General features: G+C 36.9%; 1 protein-coding gene and 1 long non-coding RNA gene across 2 annotated transcripts in view; one reads left to right on the forward strand and one right to left on the reverse strand.

The window, feature by feature from the left end:
• The window catches only part of MALRD1 (MAM and LDL receptor class A domain containing 1), a 687,535-nt gene that overhangs the window by 665,704 nt on the left and 2,262 nt on the right, over positions 1–19,569 (forward strand). Inside the window, exon 39 of the mRNA XM_008002435.3 lies at positions 18,061–18,136. Within this exon, the coding sequence (XP_008000626.3) occupies positions 18,061–18,136 (76 nt within the window). The remainder of the gene's footprint in view (positions 1–18,060; positions 18,137–19,569) is intronic.
• LOC119618825 (uncharacterized) lies at positions 315–16,269 on the reverse strand. Its single transcript, XR_005235190.2, has 5 exons — positions 16,124–16,269; positions 10,335–10,427; positions 10,115–10,226; positions 6,084–6,175; positions 315–644 (listed from the first exon to the last, which is right to left on the reverse strand). It is a non-coding gene; the product is annotated as an uncharacterized lncRNA (long non-coding RNA).

Here is a 19,569-nt window from a genome sequence, read left to right on the forward strand (position 1 = left end):
ATATGAAGACTACTTTACTATATTACGACTCCATATTCTAATTATTTGGTCTGACAGCTATTTCACCATTATCATTTCGTCAGTATAATATCTCTGTTTGGCAGAGACTGTCCCTGGAGTGACAGTTGTAGCATTTTTCAGCATCCTCCCTCTGTTCACAGTAAATCCTACACAGCAAGAACACAACCTTTCAGTCTCTGACATTTCTGGGTTGCACTGTTTCCTCATACAAGCAGTCATTGTAGATGAATGTGCTGTAGCCAAATCAGAGATGGCTCTTAAAAGAGGTGACTTGGGTAAATGAAGAAAGACAGTAAAGAGAACTGAGGTGCTTTATTAGTTTTAAGTTATATAGTTTTCCAATGGCATGCAGCAAATATATTCAGCACCTTTGACTAGTGTGAATCAATCATGTTACCGAAGGTTAGAAACTTGGGAGGGAGAGCGGCTTCTTAATTTTTGTTTAATAATTGCTTTCTTATCTTCCTGATAGACTCTTTTTTTACTTTCAAATCTTCTGTCACACCATTTCTCCTTAAATGCATCCTTAGGGACCCTCTTCCAACTTCCACGATCTGTTTCTTGTGTTTGGTTTTCAAGCTCACTAATGAATCAAAGTTCTTCAAAGACCCGTTTATTTTCATCTTTTCAAAGAAAGAAACACATAAATCAGAAACTCTTAGCAATTCATTCTTTTTTTTTTTTTTTTTGGCAAACATCTGTTAAGCACTTATTATTTGCTAGTCACTGTGTTAGGGGCTAGGAATATAAGAATAAATAGTAGTTTATACTCTAATGGAGGAGGTATATATAAAAGCAAATAATCTCAGCACTGCAGTAAGCATATATCAAACATACACAGGTACTTCATAGAAAGCACTGGGAGAGGAGAGACAGTCTTTGGTTTGAAGGTAATGGTACTATGGAAGGTTGAAAAAGGGTTGCTGCAGAGGTGCTGTATCACTCCAACCTGGACTCATGGATTGAAATCCACCAAGTGTCAAAGAAGAGCATCCCCAAAAATAGAGCAGCCTGTGTACATGTGTATGGCACACACTGTGATAGGGAATTGTTTCTGAAACACCAGGGGTTTGGTCTAGGCCCTGCTGCTCGCTGCTCAGAAAGCCAATCACTGAGACAACAAGTATTGCCAGGGAAGAAGGTTTTAATGGGGTACTGTAGCCAAGGAGATGGGAGATCAGCCTCAAATCCATCTCCCTGACCAATTAAAATCAGGGATTAGCAGAGAAGAAATATAACCATCTGTGGGAAAACAGGAATTAGAGAGGGGTAAGGAAGAGGAGCTGGTCAACAGGGAGCAGGTGGGCAGTTGGAAAATCTTAATGGGTGAGGGGTCTGACATCTCACTGTCCAGATCCAGTCATCTGATGAGTTTCAGGTCCTCAATACTATCTGGGAGGCCTGATGGTTGGTTTCCTGAGAAAGGAACTCAAATAAGACAAATATCAATTTCTATGTTTAGTCAAAGAAACCATAAACATCAGCTCTATGAAACACTTGAGTCAGCTTCAGAACTGCATGGTTAGTGTGAACAGAACACAGGTCATGGATGAAAAAATGGTGGGTAATTGACTAGGAGTTTAATAGAGAAAGATCACTTTTAAGAAACCAAACAAAATCCTAATTGTATCTTTGTATGCCTATAATTTGTTTTTAAATAGGATATTTAAAAATAATTACAAGAAAATGCAGTTTTATTGCCTTTTTCAATGTTTCCATTGTCCTGAAAGCTGAAATTGTTTGTAGATTCAGAACAGTTTAAATGTATTAATAAACCCAATGTGAGATATATGTGAAGGAATTTGTGGATATTCAGGCGTCATAATGAAATAAGATCATTTTTCTAGACAGATTCTTACATAAGGCTATTAAGTTTAAATCGTCTAAAAATATTTAGGAAAAAGGAAGCTGCTAGGTGATTGCTAAGGGAAATCACGAAAGCTGATAATTAACTTCAACATTGAATTAGTTTTCAATTAAACAGATTATGTGTCTAAAATAATCCAATAAGAAAATTATAGTGAGTTTTCATATAGAGTAATTTGCAAGGAAAAAATATTTCCTTCTGATCAGAGAAGGTTAGACAGTACCTGGACCTTTCCAACCGTGGAAACTTGGAGATATCACAGTCATAAGGGGGAAAGGGTGATAAAAGAATATTTTTCGAAGAGATAGCTAGCAAAACCATGTTGAATGAAAAATAGAAGTCAACCAGGTAAGTCAATATTTACTCATGTCTGTGTCAATAGAACAGAGCCACTCAAATGATGTGTCTTTAAGGAACAGTTCTGTTTTTGTTTCCAATCCATTATATACCAATGGTTTGTAAAATATAATAAAAAAGAATTCTTAGAAAAAAGAAATAAAGAGGGGGTCTCCTCTTTCGGCTTTGGAGGAGCCCCCTCCCTCTGTCTCTGTCTTCTTCCTTCTGCCTTCTTCCTTCTTTCTTGCCTATTAAACTCTCCAGCCCTTAAAACCACACACAAAAAAAGAAACAGGAAATAAAAAGACGAAAAATACTAGTCCAACTTTCTTATTCTTATCATCAACAGACATAAAATTACTCTGTCAAATTGCTATGAATGTTTCTAAACATATATTCTCTGTTCTTATACTTATCTGATCCTGGAACCATATCCAGATAAGACCAAAACCATACATAAACCACACTCTGAGTAGCTCTGTGGTAGGGGATAAGGCATATAGTTGGAGCTCAAATAATGTTTCCTAAGCAAGCTGGGAAAATAAAGACTTTGGCTCCGCCCATGGGAAGTTAATCTTCAAGAGACATGAATGTAAATAAATTGATGCCACTAAGTCCATTTTTCTGGACAGATTCTTACATAGGTTGTCAACTTTTAATTGTCTGAAAAATATTTAAGAAGCAAGTTGTTAGGTGGTTGCTAAGGGCAATCACAAAGACAGCAGTATTGCAATTCATTTTCAACCCAAGAGATTATATGTCTAAGAGAATATAATAAGGAAAGTAGAGTGAGTTTGCATATAGAGCAATCTAGTTGGAAAAATATTTCATTGCAAGGAGAGAAAGTACTACTCATCCTCATGGTAAAATGCACAATGCACAGTGGCGTGCAGAGAAGTGGTCAGTCTGACTCCAGGGTTGGCAAAGGTTCTGGCCAATGAGAAAGGCATTCAAAAGCAAATGCAAGAGTTAAGAAAAATGTTGAAGTGGGAAAAGTCCCCTTATCCCTCTTGCAGAGCGTACAATGGGTGTGTGGGGCTCGCTCCGTCGGTGCCCCGCTGCTCAAACCTCTAGGGGGAGCATGCGGACAGGCAAGTTGTGGGGATCCGACCCCACAGCAGTGTCTGGGGTTGAGTTTCTACAGCGCCCCAGTGGGCGTGTGTTACAGTATGCTCTTTCAGTTTAGCTGTCTGTAGGCGGCTTGTGTTATCCAGCTCAATTAGACCCTCTGCCTTATGGCAAAGACAGAGGGCTTTCTGTTTCCTGGATTCTTGCTTTGGTGTACTGCAAAAACCGGGTCACACTTGGGCTTGGAGGATGGGTGCAAGGGTTTTTATTGAGTGGTGGTAGCTCTCAGATGATGGAACCAGAAGGGAATGGATTGGGAAGGTGGTTTTCCCCTGGAGTAAGGCTGCCCAGTGGCCGGGCTCCCCTCCAACCACCCCGGCCAAACTCCGCCTCGTTCTGCTGGTCGGCCTGCCAGCGTCTACCTGCTTCTGCTGACTGACATCTGTTTGGGTATTCTTTCACCAGTGTGTTCCTCTCGACATCCAGCTGCTTATATGTCTGCCCGCTAGGGTCTCAGGGTGTTTATAGGCACAGGATGGGGGCTTGGCAGGCCAGGATGGTCTGGGAAATGCAACATTTGGGCAAGAAAACAGAAATGCCTGTCCTCACCTAGGTCCGTTGGCACAGTCCTGGGGGTGGAGCCCTCGCCAGGGACCTGCCCTTCTCTACCCAGCTCTTCCCTGTCCCCCTGCCGTATCAATGTGACACATCCAAAAAGTGGTGAGTAGTACTGCAGGGCTAGGAGGTAGCTTGAGAAGAGATGATAAAGAGGGGAATCAGCAAAACAGGGAACGTGAAAATCACGAGGCGTACAGATCTCATCTATTATTTAGGCAAATGTCCTACAAGGTGTGTGGGCAGGGTGGAGGTGGGGAGCTCAAGTTGGGGACACATCTTGTGATCTTTCCAAATTGTGAAACTATCACCCCTACCCTGAGATTCCAATGCACAACTGACACATAAATAGAACTTGGGAAATCCAACTACATGGGTTTAAAAGAATTTAAAATGTTAGTTAATCTCATCACCCAGAGTTACATACTGTTAACATTTTGATGTATCTTCTTTTGAACTTTTATCAATGTATAAATATGTACTTGCAGTCTTTCCTCTTAAAATTGAAATTGCTATGAAATTTATTTCTCCTTATTTCGCTATACTGACCATTCTCAAACATTTTGGTCTAAACATACCATCACACCTTTAAAACTTATTGAAGACCCCAAAGAGTTTTCTTAAGGTGGTTTATACCTATCAAGACTTACCATATATGAAATTAAACTAAGAAATATATACAATTATATTTATTAATAGCTTTTTAAGTGACAAGATATCCGTTATAACCTATTATGAAAACATATTTGTATATTTAAAGTATAAGGTGTATATATACATATATATGAAATGTAACATTCATATATATATGAAATAAACATTCATATATATATATGAAATATAACATTCTATTTAAAAGTGACCTTTACCAACTGTGGAGCTTTGGGATATCACATTTGTTGAAGAAAGAGAGAGAAAAAAATATTTCCACAACAGGTAACTAGCAAAAATTTATCAAAGGAAAAGTATATGTTAGCCAAATAAATAAGTGTTTATTCATATTTGAACCCACAGTGCTTAGTAGAACAAAGCTACTTGTATTAGTCCATTTGCATTGCTATAAAGAAATACCCGAGGGTGGGTAATTTATAAAGAAAAGAGGTTTGTTTGGCTGACGGTTCCGCAAGCTGTACAAACAGCATGATGCCAGCATCTGCTTATGGTGAGGCCTCAGAAAACTTACAATCATGGCAGAAGGCAAAGGGGAAACTGGTGCATCACATGACAAGGGTGATCGAGAGAGAGGGAGGAGGTGCCATGCTCTTGTAAACAACTAGATCTCTCATGAATTCATAGAGTGAGAACTCATTACTGCAAGGGTAGCACTAAGCCCTTCACGGGGGATCTGCCCCCATGGCCCAAACCTCGCAGTAGGCCCACTGTCCAACACTGGAGCTCACATTTCAACATGAGATTTGAAGGGGACAAGACATCCAAATCATATCACCACTCCAACTAAAACAAACCTTTCGTGAGAGCTAGTGTGGGATTCTTATATCCACTTCTGCATTAAAGCCATTATCTTGATTTGTTGAAATATATGAACCACATTCAACCTCACACAGATACGTATTTTTAAAAAGGAGGTGATATGGTTTGGATCTGTGTCCCCACCAAACTTCAGCTCAAATTGTAATCCCCATTGTTGGAGGTGGGGCCTGGTGGGAGGTGATTGAATCGTGGGGGCAGAGTTTTCATTAATGGGTTAGCACCATCCCCCCAGTGCTGTTCTACTGATAGCGAGTGAGTTGTTGTGAGATCTGGTTGTTTAAAACTGTGTGGCACCTGCCCCCACTCTCTCTTGCTCCTGCCCCAGCCATGTGAGACATGCTTGCTTCCACCTGACTGTATATTTCCTTTGGCATCCCCAGAAACAGAAGCCACTATGCTTCCTGTACAGCCTGCAGAACTGTGAGCCAATTAAACCTCATCTCTTTGTAAATTACCCAGTCTCAGGTATTTCATCATAGCAATGCAAGAATAGAAAAATACAGAAGGTGTATTTTACTAGCTTTTGAGATAATTATTGATACTTTTCTATTACACTAAAACTTTACATGGGGCAGTTTCTTCAAATGCAGTTGTAATGCAGAATCTGAAACCACATCCATAGAATTTTTGAACTGTTACATTAAAAATTCACTGGTCTATTTTTCACTTTGAATGGATCACTTACCTATGTGTGATTTTGTAGTATCATGCATGTTACATTTAGAAAATATTGGTTCACTGATTTATGCAGTATGTCAGTTGTTGACCCATTTCATTCTTCAATATAGCAAACAAACAAACAAACAAAACCTCATCAATCAATTATTGAAGAAAGAAGGAAGAAAGAAGGAGAAATAGAAATACTTGAAGCTGAGACTGGATAATTTATAAAGAAAAGGGGTTTAATTGGCTCACAATTCTGCAAGCTGTATAAGAAGCTTGGTGCCAGTATCTACTCAGCTCTTGGGGAGGAATGAGGGAGCTTTTTTACTAATGGCAAAAGGCGAAGCAGGAGCAAGCACATCATGTGGCAAGAGCAAGAGCAAAAGAGACTGGAAGGAGGTCCCACACACTTTCACACAACCAAATCGCATGAACTCAGAGCAGGAACTCACTCATCACCAAGGGGATGTGGCGCTAAGCCTTTCCTGAGGGATCTGCCCCCATGATCCAGTCAGGTCCCACCAGGCTCTACCTCCAACATTAGGGATCGCATTTCATCATGAGATTTGAAGGGGACAAATATCCAAACCATATCATAGCCCTATACCACTAAATATTCTTTAAAGTATGACTTCAAAAGGTTGATGTGTCAAGTACATGGATCGTCATTTAACCATTCTCCTATTAGACATTGAGCTTGCATCTAATTTTTCATTATTATTGATAATTTGTGATGAACCTTTTTCTGTATGCATTTTTGTCTTTCTCTGTAATTATTACCTAAAGACTGACTCTAATAATTTTACTAGGTCAAGACATATTTTTTAAATGTGCTGTTAGGGCAGGCATTGTGTCTAAGGCCTGTAATCCCTGCACTTTGTGAGGCCGAGGCAGGAGGATTGCTTGAGTCCGGGAGCTCAAGGCAACACGGCAAGAGCTCATCTCGGCAAAACAAACAAACAAAAAAATTAGCTGGTCATGGTGGTACATGGCTGTAGTGCTAGCTACCCAAGAGGCTGAGGAGGGAGGATTGCCTGAGTCCAGGAGGTCAAACTGTGATCCCACGACTGCACTCCAACCTGGGCAGCAGAGCAAGACACTGTCCAAAAATATATATATATATAAAATATATATACACTATCAAATATATTTCCAAAGGGACTTTCCTGCTAGGCATCTGGTTTCTATTAGGTGGTTGTGAATTTGCTAACACTGCACTTGAGAAGTGGAGTGAAGACGGAGCTCCCATTGGCAGCCTGGGTTTTCTTTAAGGTTAAATTACAGAAACCTGGGTCAGCTTTATTCCTACTAATTGCCTCCATATTCCTGGGCATGTTCCCATTAAAATGCTCTGCCACAGCAAGACTGCTTAAACAGTGACGGTTTTGTGGTCAGCATATTTATTTCCTGCCCGAAAAGAGTGGAAGAAAAATAAAGCAGCTGCTGTATCATGTGAATGAGTTTAGCAAAATTTGGTGTTCCAATTGTTTGGTTTTGTGACCCTGGGTGATGAATCTTTTCCTCTGCCTTTTGTGGCATTTCTGGTTGTGTTTGCAAACCCAGTTCTTTCTGAACTTTTTCACCCAAACATTTGGTTCAGTTTGTTCCTGAAATGAACAAGGAGTTGGAATGAAAATGTGAGCTCATAGACATTTCCCCTTAATGTATCGTTGCTTTTTCAAATTGACTTCTTTTCTTTCTTTCTTTTCCTCCAGATTGTTTATTTAAAAAAAAAAAAATCATCATTTGACAGGAATAGAAACCATTAGTTTGCTATTTACATTCTAATTTCTCTCTCTCTCTCTCTCTCTCTCTCTCTCTCTCTCTCTCTCTCTCTCTCAGCAGTAGTCAGATAACATCGTATTTTATGGGAGTGTACACTCAATGAGAATAGGTTGACTTCATAGACTCAACTTATTTCTTCTATTACCTTATGACTTTGTGCACAAAGTCATTTTTCTACCTGTAGACTTCTATAACAGATCTAATGTGTTACACTGCAATGATGCACTATAAATTATAAGCTTGGTGTTGACTTTTTTATGATAAACATGAATATATGAAAATGCCCCCAAAATCAAATTCTCTAAGGCATTGTTGTGCTTCAAGATCTCCATAAAATCTCCCCTCCCTCCTTGCCAACACTTTCTGGGTAGCTTTTACTGAAGCACATCTTGGCATCGTTTCAGCTTGATGTTTGAAAAGTATTCGTTGAAACAACCTAGTGTAACCCTTTGCTGATTTTCCTAAAATAACGTGGTTAGGGATGTGTTACTTTGTAACATTAGATTGCAGTAACAGGATCCACACAATAAATGCTTTATCTCTTGAGTTAGAGAAAAAGTGCTTCTAAGTATCTGGTTTGTTTCTTTTTGAAATTATAGCCTGCGTAATTGATTGTCTTGCTTAAATTTGATTTCTAGAATCTTTAAGTTGCGTCCTGCCTCTAATAAATATACATACTCTGATGATAGCCATTTCATGAACTGTCCATCTTGTTACCTTTGCCTCAATTCTATTTTCCTGTTCTCAGATTCCCTTTCTCTAACTTCCTACCTACTTCTTATCTGTTTTCTGTTGTTTTACTGTGCTATTGTTTTTGTAAAATGCTATAAATCAGTCTTTATTACAAAAAGGACAAAATAGTGCCTAAAATTAAAATTTATGATTACTTTCCTTGAAAAAACCAGTCTATTCAAACAGGCTAAAAAATGGACTGTAAATGATCAGAGAGCAGGTGTAAAATAACACTTTAAGGTTTTGAGAAAAGAAAGATGATACATTGAATCATTTGAGACTGAGCGTTACATTGGAAACACAGGGCACCAATCTCTCATGATTACTGCAAGTGAAAAATGAACAAGTAAACAAACCACAAAACCTATTTCCTTAGGTTATAAAGCCAGGGAAGAAAAAAAAAATTAAAGAACATTGCTCATTGATTTTTAGGATGAGACAAAGTTTAAAAAAAAAAAAAAAAAAAAAAAAGAAGAAGAAGAAGAAAACAGTACCCTGGTTAAGAAACAACCATTTCTAAAAAGATCTCTTGTTGGCAGTGGGAAATATATTTAATGAACATTAAAAATAGGTGTAATTAAAAACAAACCCAGGAATATTTTATTTTGATTGGAATGCTGTATTGTATTTTCCTTTTATCTGGAAGATTAGATCGTTGGGAAAGGCTTCAAATTCCTTAAATCTTAAGACTGGAAACATTTGGGGAAAACTAAGTGAAGACTTTAAAATGAGAGAGGTGGAAGTAGGAAGAGGAGAATTAAGATTTACTTCCCTGGGACAGCTCAGATTCACCATTAATTACTCAAAACAAAATAAAATGTAATAGGCATGACTCCAGAATAAATGAATTCTATTTCCACCAGTGAAATTATTGTCTTTCATAATTTAGATGCAGCCTTTAAAAAAAAAGTCACATGCATTTTTGTGGTTAGGAAACATCTCTCCCTAGTAGTAACAAATCAAACTCTTCACAGCATGAAAATTCACTTGAAGACCTTGATGTTTATGCATAGATGTTCCATACCCCTCATGGTTTAAAAGAAGTACATAGGAGGAACACAGATCTTTATTTTTCAAATATTGTAAAATAACAAATTAGTACTCAGGTGATTTATTTTCCAGCCATATAACTTTTTAATTTTCTCCATAGTAGAAATAAATAGAAAGGCCATGCCTAATCTACTGTACTCTGCTCATCTTCAGGGGAGCCTCCAAGCTACTCTGGGCTGCCACTTAAGCAGGTGAAAAAGGAATGGAAAAAGAAAAACAAAACAAAACAAAAGAAAAACAGAGGGCAGAGAGTACTCCTGACCCACTTAATGTCTTGGGCCAAGCAGAACAGGAAGCTACATACAAACATGGCTCTATTGAACAATAGTAAAAAATGAATTATCTTTCCTCCGTGGGGGTTGAGGAAATGTATCATTGAGGGTGGAAATAGGCAGAGAGAAGTTAGTGGGCTTCATTTCATCACTAAACCTTTAGACCATAGACAATTATCATTAATCTTTCTACAAACACTCAGTTGATTCCTACTGTTTTCCACGCCTTCACAAGGTGCTGTGACAGAGAGATGAGGAAACCAGACATGTTCCTTATCCCTCAGAGGACTTAGAGTCTAGTTGGGGGAGAATCTCAGTTGCTCCATCTGTAATAGAAGACAGAGACAAATGATTGCAAAGGTTTTTGCCAGGCTCTAAATTAATAAATCTATTTTATTTAAATTAAAAGTAATGCTAGGCATGGTGGCTCACACCTGTAATCCCAGCACGTTCAGAGGCTGAGGTGGGAGGATTGCTTGAAGCTAGAAGTTCAAGACCAGCCTGGGCAACATAGTGAGATGTCATCTCTACAAAAATTAAAAAATTAGCTGGCTGTGATAGCACATTCCTGTAGTCCCAGCTGGTCAGGAGACTGAGGCAGGAGGATCTCTTGAGCCCAGGAGTTGGAGGCTGCTGTGGGCTAGGATCATGCCACTGTATGATGGCCTAAGTGGCAGAGCAAGACCATGTCTCTAAAAAAAAAAAAGGTGGAAAAAGTTCAAAGTAGTACCGTGATTATTAATTTTGACACCTCCTTATTATTGTTCTTTATACCAATGTCCTTTCATTTCACAAATTTGGGGGTCAGGAGAAAGAAGTAGGAAGTTTAAAAGAAGATGTAAATGACAAAAGGAGGAAAGCATAAGGAAAGAAGTTGAAGAGAATGGCACTCAACTATCGGTAGGCACCTACTTGTGATAAGCACTTTATAAACATGGCATTTCATCTAAGGACAGAAACCAGCAGTTGCCACCCTCTGAAAAGCTCTAGAGGTAGGAGCCGTATACTAATCAACTTTGTAAATCTAGGACCCAGTGCAACGTTTGGTACATAGTATGTGTCCTAGACATGTTGGGTGAATGTCAATAAGTAAATAAGAAAAATGATAAGTAACATTAAGAAATTCTCTTTCCACCATCTGAAGGAGTGAGTTACCACATTGGAGAGCATCAATTCCTTTCAGGCACTTAACTCATGACAATTGTGTCTCGGATTTTAGGATATTGTCTGACATCTTACAAACAATGTCTAGAAATCATTTCACTCATGGAAGCATGAGGACCAATGCCTCCACTCAAGAAATACAGGGAAAATACCTTTTGATAGATAAATTATTTTGTTTATCCATTAACATCGTTTGACACCTGCATTGTAATTATCCTAATTTCAGACAGTATGATTCTTCATACTTTCACATGGACAGGTTTCGACACTGAAATTTTATAGCACAATCCACCAAGATATGATGGAAATAATCATCCATGACCCTCACAAATGGTATTCCCTTTCACTTAAAAAATCTGTGCTAACAGTTTGAGCTCATGTCAGGCACAGTGGCTCACACCCTAATCCCAGTGCATTAGGAGACCAAGACGAGAGCATTGCTTGAAGTCAGGAATTTTGAGTTCAAGACCAGACTGGACAATATAACAAGACCCCATCTCTACAAAAAAATGTAAAAATTAGCCAGGTGTGTTGGCATGCACCTATAGTCCCAGCAACTCAGGAGGGTGAGGCCGGAGGATAACTTGGGCCCAGGAGTTCAAGGCTGCAATGAGCTATGATCACACCACTGTATACAAGCCTGGGCAACAGAGTGAGACTCTGTCTCTAAAAATAAAAAATAAAAAAAAGTTAAAGTTTTGAGCTCATTTTTCTTTGAATATTTTCTAAACCTAATTTTAAATATGAACATATTATATTGTAACAGTGTTACTCCCATGAGATGGCAGTGGAAACTTGGTGTTTGGTGAATTTCACTAAGCAGCAGGAGCAGTTTTACAGACACACCAAGTGACTTACTCGTAAATTAGGGGGAAAATCAAAAACAAAAACAAACACATGTCTGTAGTTAACATAAAGAAATTAAATCACTCATTTATCACTAAAAATGGCAATCAATTTAGTAAATAAAGTGAAAACACTCAGTAAAACAAATTATAAAAGTGTGTATTAAAAATTAACAAACTTGCAACGTGTGTAAAAGGATGTTTATTTTGAAGAACAGGCCTCTCAGCAGGAACATTGTGCTGTCACTCTGTCCTAGACACGTCAGCATTTGGAGTGACAGCTAGTCTCACTGTCACCTTTGTTTCCTTTCAACACAGATAAAGGTTTATTCACTTAGCTAGTCTAAAGATGTTCACTTTAAGTGGCAATCGGATTCTACCCTGAAACTGTCCAAACATTGCCATAATAATTTTCCTATACATTAGCTTTAAAATTGTTTATATTAAGGAAGTTTTATAGCCCCACTTAGCTAGGGATAAATGTGGTTATCAAAAATAAACTTTTGCCAGAGGAACTGGGAAAAAAAGGAAGTAAAAGGCATTCAAATTGGAAAAGAAGACGTAAAATTCAGTATTCACAAATGGCATGATTCTATATATAAGAAATCCCAAAGAATCCACAAGACAACTACTAGAGCAAATAAACAAATTCAGAGAAGTTACAAGGTATAAAAACACTCAAAAATCAGTTGTATTGCTACATACTAGCAATGAACAATCAGAAAAGGAAATCTTGAAGGCAGTTCTATTGATAATAGCATCTAAAAGAATAAAATACCTGGGAATAAATTTAACCCGTGAGGTGAAAGATTTATACATTTAAAATCACAAAGCATTATTGAAAGAAATTAAATAAGACCTAACTAAATGGAAAGACTCACTATGTTCATAGAAAGGAAGACAATATTGTCTAGATGTTAATACTAACTAAAGCAACTGATATGGTTTGGCTCCGTGTCCCCACCCAAATCTCATCTTGAATTCTAGTTTCCATAATCCCCACAAGTCGTGGGAGAGACCTAGTGGGAGGTAATTTAATCATGGGGGTGCTTACCCTCATGCTGCTGTTCTCATGATAGTGAGTAAGTTCTCACAAAGTCTGATGGCTTTATCAGGGGCTTTTCCCCCTTTTGCTCTGCACTTCTTGCTGCCACTGTGTGAAGAAGGGCATGTTTGCTTCCCCTTCTGCCATGATTGTAAGTTACCTGAGCCCTCCCCAGCCCTGTGGAACTGTGAGTCAATTAAACCTCTTTCCTTTATAAATTACCCAGGCTCAGGTATTTCTTCACAGCAGCATGAGAACAGACTAATACAGCAACCTACATATTCAAGGCAATCTCTATAGAAAATTCCAACAGCCATTTTTGCAAAAATGAAAAACCTCTTCTCAAATTTATAAATTGCAAGGGTACCAGATAGCCAAAACAATGTTGGAGAACTCAAACTTCCTAATTTCAAAATTTACTACAAAAATACAGTAAACAAAATTGTGTGGTACTGGCATGAGGCATGAGAACATACATATAGATCAACTGAATTGAATTGAATTGAATTGTAAATTCAAATATAAACCCATACATCTATCATGATCAATGTTTGACAAAGATGCCAAGTCCATCCAATGGGGAACAAATAGTCTCTTCAATACATGACATTGGGACAACTGGATTTTGACATGCAAAAGAATGCAGATGGAACCCCTACTTCACACCACATACAGAAATTAGCTCAAAATGGATCAAAGAGCTACATGTAAGAGCTAAAGCCATAATGCATTTAAAAGAAAACATAGTGGTAAATCTTCATGATCTTGGATTTGGAAATTGATTCTTTCTTAAATATGACACCAAAAGCACAAGCAACAACAAAAAATAAATAAGTAAATTGGACTTTATCAAAATCAAAACCTTTTGTGCAACAAAAGACATTATCAAGAAAGTGAAAAGACAATCTGCAAAATGTTAGAAAATATTCAAAATTATGTAACTGATCAAAGTTTAATATCCAGAATATATAAAAATCCATACAACTTAAGAACAAAAAGACAACCCAATTTCAAAATGGGCAAAGGACTAGAATAGTCATTTCTTCAAAGAAGATTACATATAGTCAATAAGCACATAAAAAGATGTTCAACATCACTAGTCATTAGGGAAATGAAAATCAGTACCACAATTAGATACCATTCACTTCCACTGAGATAGCAATAATAATAATAATTTTAAAACTGAAAATAACAAGTGTTAATGAGGATGAGGAGAAATAGAAACCCTCACATTGTTGGTGGGAATGTAAAATGGTGCAGCACTATCAACAGTTGGTAGTTCCTTGAAAGTTAAAAAAGAATTACCAAGTGTTCCATCAATTCAACTCCTAGTTATACACCTCGAAGAATCAAAATGGAGACTTAAGCAGATATTCATACAGCAATGTTCACCATAGCACTAGTCTCAGTAGCCAAAAGATGGAAACTACCCAAATTTCCATCAACAGATGAATGAATAAACAAAATGTGGCATATACATCCAATGGAATATTATTCAGCAATAAAAATGATTAAAGTTCTGATACATGCTACAATATGGATGAATCTGGAAAACATTATGCTAAGTGAAATAAGCCAAACATGAAAGGACAAATACTGTATGATTCCACTTAGATGAGGTACCTAGAGTCTCATAAAGACAGAAGGTAGATCAGAGTTTACCTGGGACTGGTTGGATGGGAATGGGGTGTTAATGCTTACCGGCCATGGAGTTTCAGTTCAGAGTGATAAAAACATTTTGGAAATAGTAGTAATGGTAGCACAACACTGTGAATAGAATTAATGGCATTGAGTTGTATACTCGAAATGGTTAAAATGGCAAATTTTATGTGATATATAGGTTACCACTCTTAATTAGAAATTAATAAAAGTAACATTACTGAAAACCATTGAATTGTATCTTTAAGTTTGTGAATTGTATGGCATGTGATTTATAGCTCCATAAAGCTGCTAAAAATAAAAATGTAAAACATTCCCAAGTCATGTTTATTGGTATTGGATGTAACATAGATTGGTCTTTGTTTTATTCTTCTTTTCTTCCTTCCCATTTGTAATAATTTCAGACTATTATAAACACTTTCATGCTTTTATCAACACTAAAACAATGTTGTCAGTTAATAAGTGAATTGCATTAGAACTATAAATATGCTCACTAAATTAAAATTGGAAATTGCCATCAGAATTATCTTAGTTTTGCACTGACATATGTCTCTTGTCGCACATTCAGAATTCCACTTCGCATGGTATCTGCACATAATGGATCTAAGATAAACTTAATTTATGTGAATGCATGATAAGTCAAGGGAGAAAAACTTATATGATCCATGCAACTTCCTTTCCTCTACTCAAAATTTCTAAGTCAATTCCTTTATCATCGTTATTCCTAGAGGTGGTTATATTCTTTAGAACCTCAATTCTTACAACTCACTTATTCATTGGTAGGGAAAAAAAAAAAAATCAACTCCTTAAGAGCGCCTTAAGAGCTACCAGCATATTGACAAATACAGTAAGTCAAACATTGCATTTTTTTTTTTTTTTTTTTTTTGGCCTGATGAAGACTCTTCATTACACCATTGAGTTTCAGAATTGGCCAAAAACTTTATAATGAAACAAACATTTTGTTTCCCTCATGTAAGGATCCACCATTCTAACTAAAATTGCCTTATTTGAATATCAAATTGACATAGGTGATGAAGATGGAAAATCATAGTATTGAACTTGAAACAGTAAATATGTAGAGTGACATTAGCAATTTCCTTCATGGAAGAATCTGTGGACGGTGTGTATAATAGTTTACCTTATAAATAAACAGGAAAGACATTAAAATGTAAGTCTAATTATCCAGGGATTTTCAAGAATGGGAGATATATCTTCGATCTGGGAAAAATAAAAGCAATGAGACTACTAAAAAACAAAAGTTGCAGTAGGAAGGATTTGCCATTGCTCACCTCCCAATACTCACACTGAAACCCTTTCTTCTTTTATTGCAACTCCACATCCTTACTCTTAAATATCTTCCTTCTTTGTAGTTACCCAAATCTTGAAGGCCAGACACCTTCAAATGCTGTTTTTTCATTTTAATGGGAAATTATTTCAGACTTAAAACCCTTGCAGAAGACAAGCAGCTTCAATAATTGAATTAAGAGGGCTGGGAATTATATAAATTCACCTGGCTTCTGCCTGCCAACCATGGTCTGGGTCATCTGGAGTCCCAGCAGTTTAAGGCCAAAAATAATTGCTTCATATCAAGATCTTTTGTGTTGCTTCTGCCTCACATCCTTGTGACTGACGGCCACGTTGGTCCCTTCAGCTCCTGGTTGCACGCTCGGCCTTTGACCATCTGTCCTGTCTAGCCCTGTGGTTTGGGTTTCCTCCTGCTTCCTGATTTCATGCCTGATTTCAGCCTCTATTAATTTTCTGAGCTCTTGGTGTCAGCAGCTGTCTTATCTTTACTTGGTTCCTAATTTCTATTTTGTTTTGATCATCGCTACTTCCGTGTCCATTTTTTCCTGCTTTGGTATTTTGATACATTTCAAAACTATACTTCACTCCCTACCTAGTCTCAACTCTAAGATCATCCCTGGCTCAGCTCATGTGCTAACCCTGCTGTGTACTGAGATTACTACTCCAAGAATTTAACGTAGACTAGTCTTGAACAAAGTAAAGGCAAAGAGTCAAACACAACTTATTCAAATTAATCAGAGCAACTAATAGGCATTCAATTAGTGCTTAAGGAATTAACAGATATTTGTTGCCTCAGTTCAGACTTTTTTCAAGAATAACCCACAAAATAGATGCAAATGGCCCGATTCATCAATAAGCAAAATGTACCCGCAGTGAGGGTGAAACATTTAATCTATTGTATATTTAAGCCAGTGGAGATCAGGAAGCTTAAAAGACACTGAATCCACAGGGAAAATATATTGCCAGCCAAACATAATTAGCCAGATTAGACTGTTAGGCTCACTGATGCTGCAGTTTCTTTGAAAAGGACCATGTGGTTTGGTAGATGACAATGGGCAGTTATGCCTATGGCAGTTTGTTTTTAGAAATCCAATCAGTAAGAGCCTCCTTTTTAGTACATTTTATTTTGGGACTTAGAATTATATTAGTGACAAGCATTAATTTTCACTATATCCTGATTAGGCAAAATATATATATTATACATACATTATACATTGTATTATACAGTTATCATACATTATATATTTGTTACTCTTGTCATTAAGCCCTTAAAAAAATCATCCTGGAATTGGTCTTCCATTCTCCATTGTGTGTGTGTGTGTGCACGTATACACAGGCAGGTATAGGATCCTTTCGTGTGTGTGTTTGTGTGTGTGTGTTTTTAGTTTTTGGTTATTTTTTGTTGTTCCTATGATGGACATTTTTCTTCATCAGTTGTCACCAAGTAGTCCAGGGCTGTGTGTCTTCTAATAAGTCTATTAATTCTTAAGTATAAAAGGAAAAAATCATATGGAGCCCAGTTAATTATAGTGAATTATGCACATCTACTCTGATATGTGATATTACCAAGGGCTTGCTGTTTTTGATTTTCATGAAACATTACCCTAAAGAACTTTTCAGAACACTTGTACTTAACTTTGCTGATGAAAATGTTAAGGACTATGACTCATGCGCTACAGATCTTTATGACAGATACTGTCATGGAAAACAGTCTTCAGGATGTAGTGGTTTGGCACTTTGCAGTGTCAAGGACTTCAAGATGACCTTTCTTTATCACTAGTACAGCTTCATATTACATTGTTCTTTCTAGTGTTGGACACTTTGCACTGAGTAATAGTTTAAGAAATCAACATTCAGACTACTAACTTTTGCCATTTCTTTTATTTGCCTGGGTTTATTTGGATCTAAATACTCAAAGAGTTCAAATTACATTTGCTTTCATGAATGTGGTTTCCTTGGTGTCCTGCAAAAAAAAATAAAAAACAAACAAACTTTACTTATGGTAATACATTCATGGAAATAAGTGTGCTGGCTAGACAACATGTCTCAAAAGTTTCTAACAAACAATAACCTGAAAATGTACTATGGTAAATGTCAATACTTTTTATTTTTTAATTTTTTTGATGGCCTGTGTGCTTTAAGGAAAACCGAGGGAAGTGGTAACTGTGCCTTTGTCAATCCAGTTTACGGGAACTGGAGCGACCCAGAGAAAACAGAGGTAAGTGGCAAAGGGTGAACTATATCATTTCACACAAATGCAGACACACACACACACACACACGCACACACACATACACTGAACCAGTGTTGCTTGAACATGTTTCTACGTCATAACTAAAAGAAATGTTTTAGTGGAGTTATTTCAATTGGGGGTAGAAAGGAGTTTCCGTCTCTACAAATATGCCATGAGAATTGTCCATTTCAGGACAGCTTCAGCCTGCTTGTAAGTTCAGTTCACTGTTAAATGGCATTGTGGTCACTGTTTATACTCAAAAAGAGCTGACAAATCTGGAAAATATCAGTTTAACCCACAGAGTATTAGTCAGTTACTTATAGTAACTATTAATTGAATGTCTTTCATATTTTATTTTCAAAAACAAAAGAGAGGATAGCATTCTATGTTCTGTTTAAATTTAGAGTGACTAGTGAGGGCCATTACCTGATAACTTAGAAGAGAAAAAAGAAGTGAGAATGTATTACATCTTCCTTGGACCTTTTTGGGGCTATCCCTTATTTGTATAAGCAGGGAGAAAATGGCAAGGAAAACCTTTCTTGTTACTTTTTTAGATTTTTTTAATTTTTAAGTCATTTTTAGGTATAGTTGACAAATACAACTTTTATATGTTTAAAGTATACATTATATTTTACTATAGTATACATTGTGAAGTGATTACTACAACAAAACTATTTAAAATATCTGTCACCTCACATAGTTAACTGTGTGTGTGTGTGTGTGCGCGCGCGCGCGCTGCAAACTGAGGATCTCTCTTAGCAAATTTTGAGTATATCACACAGTATTATAGTCACATGTCATACATTAGATCCCCAGAATTTATTCGTCTTACACAGAAGCTTTGCACTCTTTGATCAACATCTCATTCCTTTCTTTTTATTTTTCCCATTCCTTTCTTAAGTAAGTGTTACGAGACTTCATCTGGATATAAAGTAAATTTAGTTATGACACACCACTTCTGAACTCTAAAAGTTTTATTACATCTGATTTTAGAGCTATGTAAAATTCACTCCTTATAAAGTGAGTGTTATATAAAGCTAAAGTTTTAATTATTCTTTTTCTTTATGAAAATAGGTCATAGTTTTTTATCTTGCTCTTGGCTATGAAAATGAGTAGCGAGGTATCAGGTCAGGTGGTTTCTAGTAGTTTAAGAGCCTTGAGTGCTGTGGTTGAAGCCTAACAAAACACTTGACTTTTTTATTTTTGTGTTTTAATCAATAATGATATGATACACACTTTTAGTATTGTTTTGGTAGGAATGAAAACAGGAAGTAAACGATTTCCTAAAGCACAGAGAAAATGAATTTAGATGATTCAACAAGTAAGACAGAGTAAAAATGAAAAGGTAGACCTACTTCATGGATAAAAAACACATACATATTTAAGAAAACAAATGTAATATATCTTTTTGACAAACT

Source organism: Chlorocebus sabaeus, chromosome 9 (assembly GCF_047675955.1).
Source record: "Chlorocebus sabaeus isolate Y175 chromosome 9, mChlSab1.0.hap1, whole genome shotgun sequence".
In the NCBI taxonomy this organism is placed as follows: domain Eukaryota; kingdom Metazoa; phylum Chordata; class Mammalia; order Primates; family Cercopithecidae; genus Chlorocebus; species Chlorocebus sabaeus.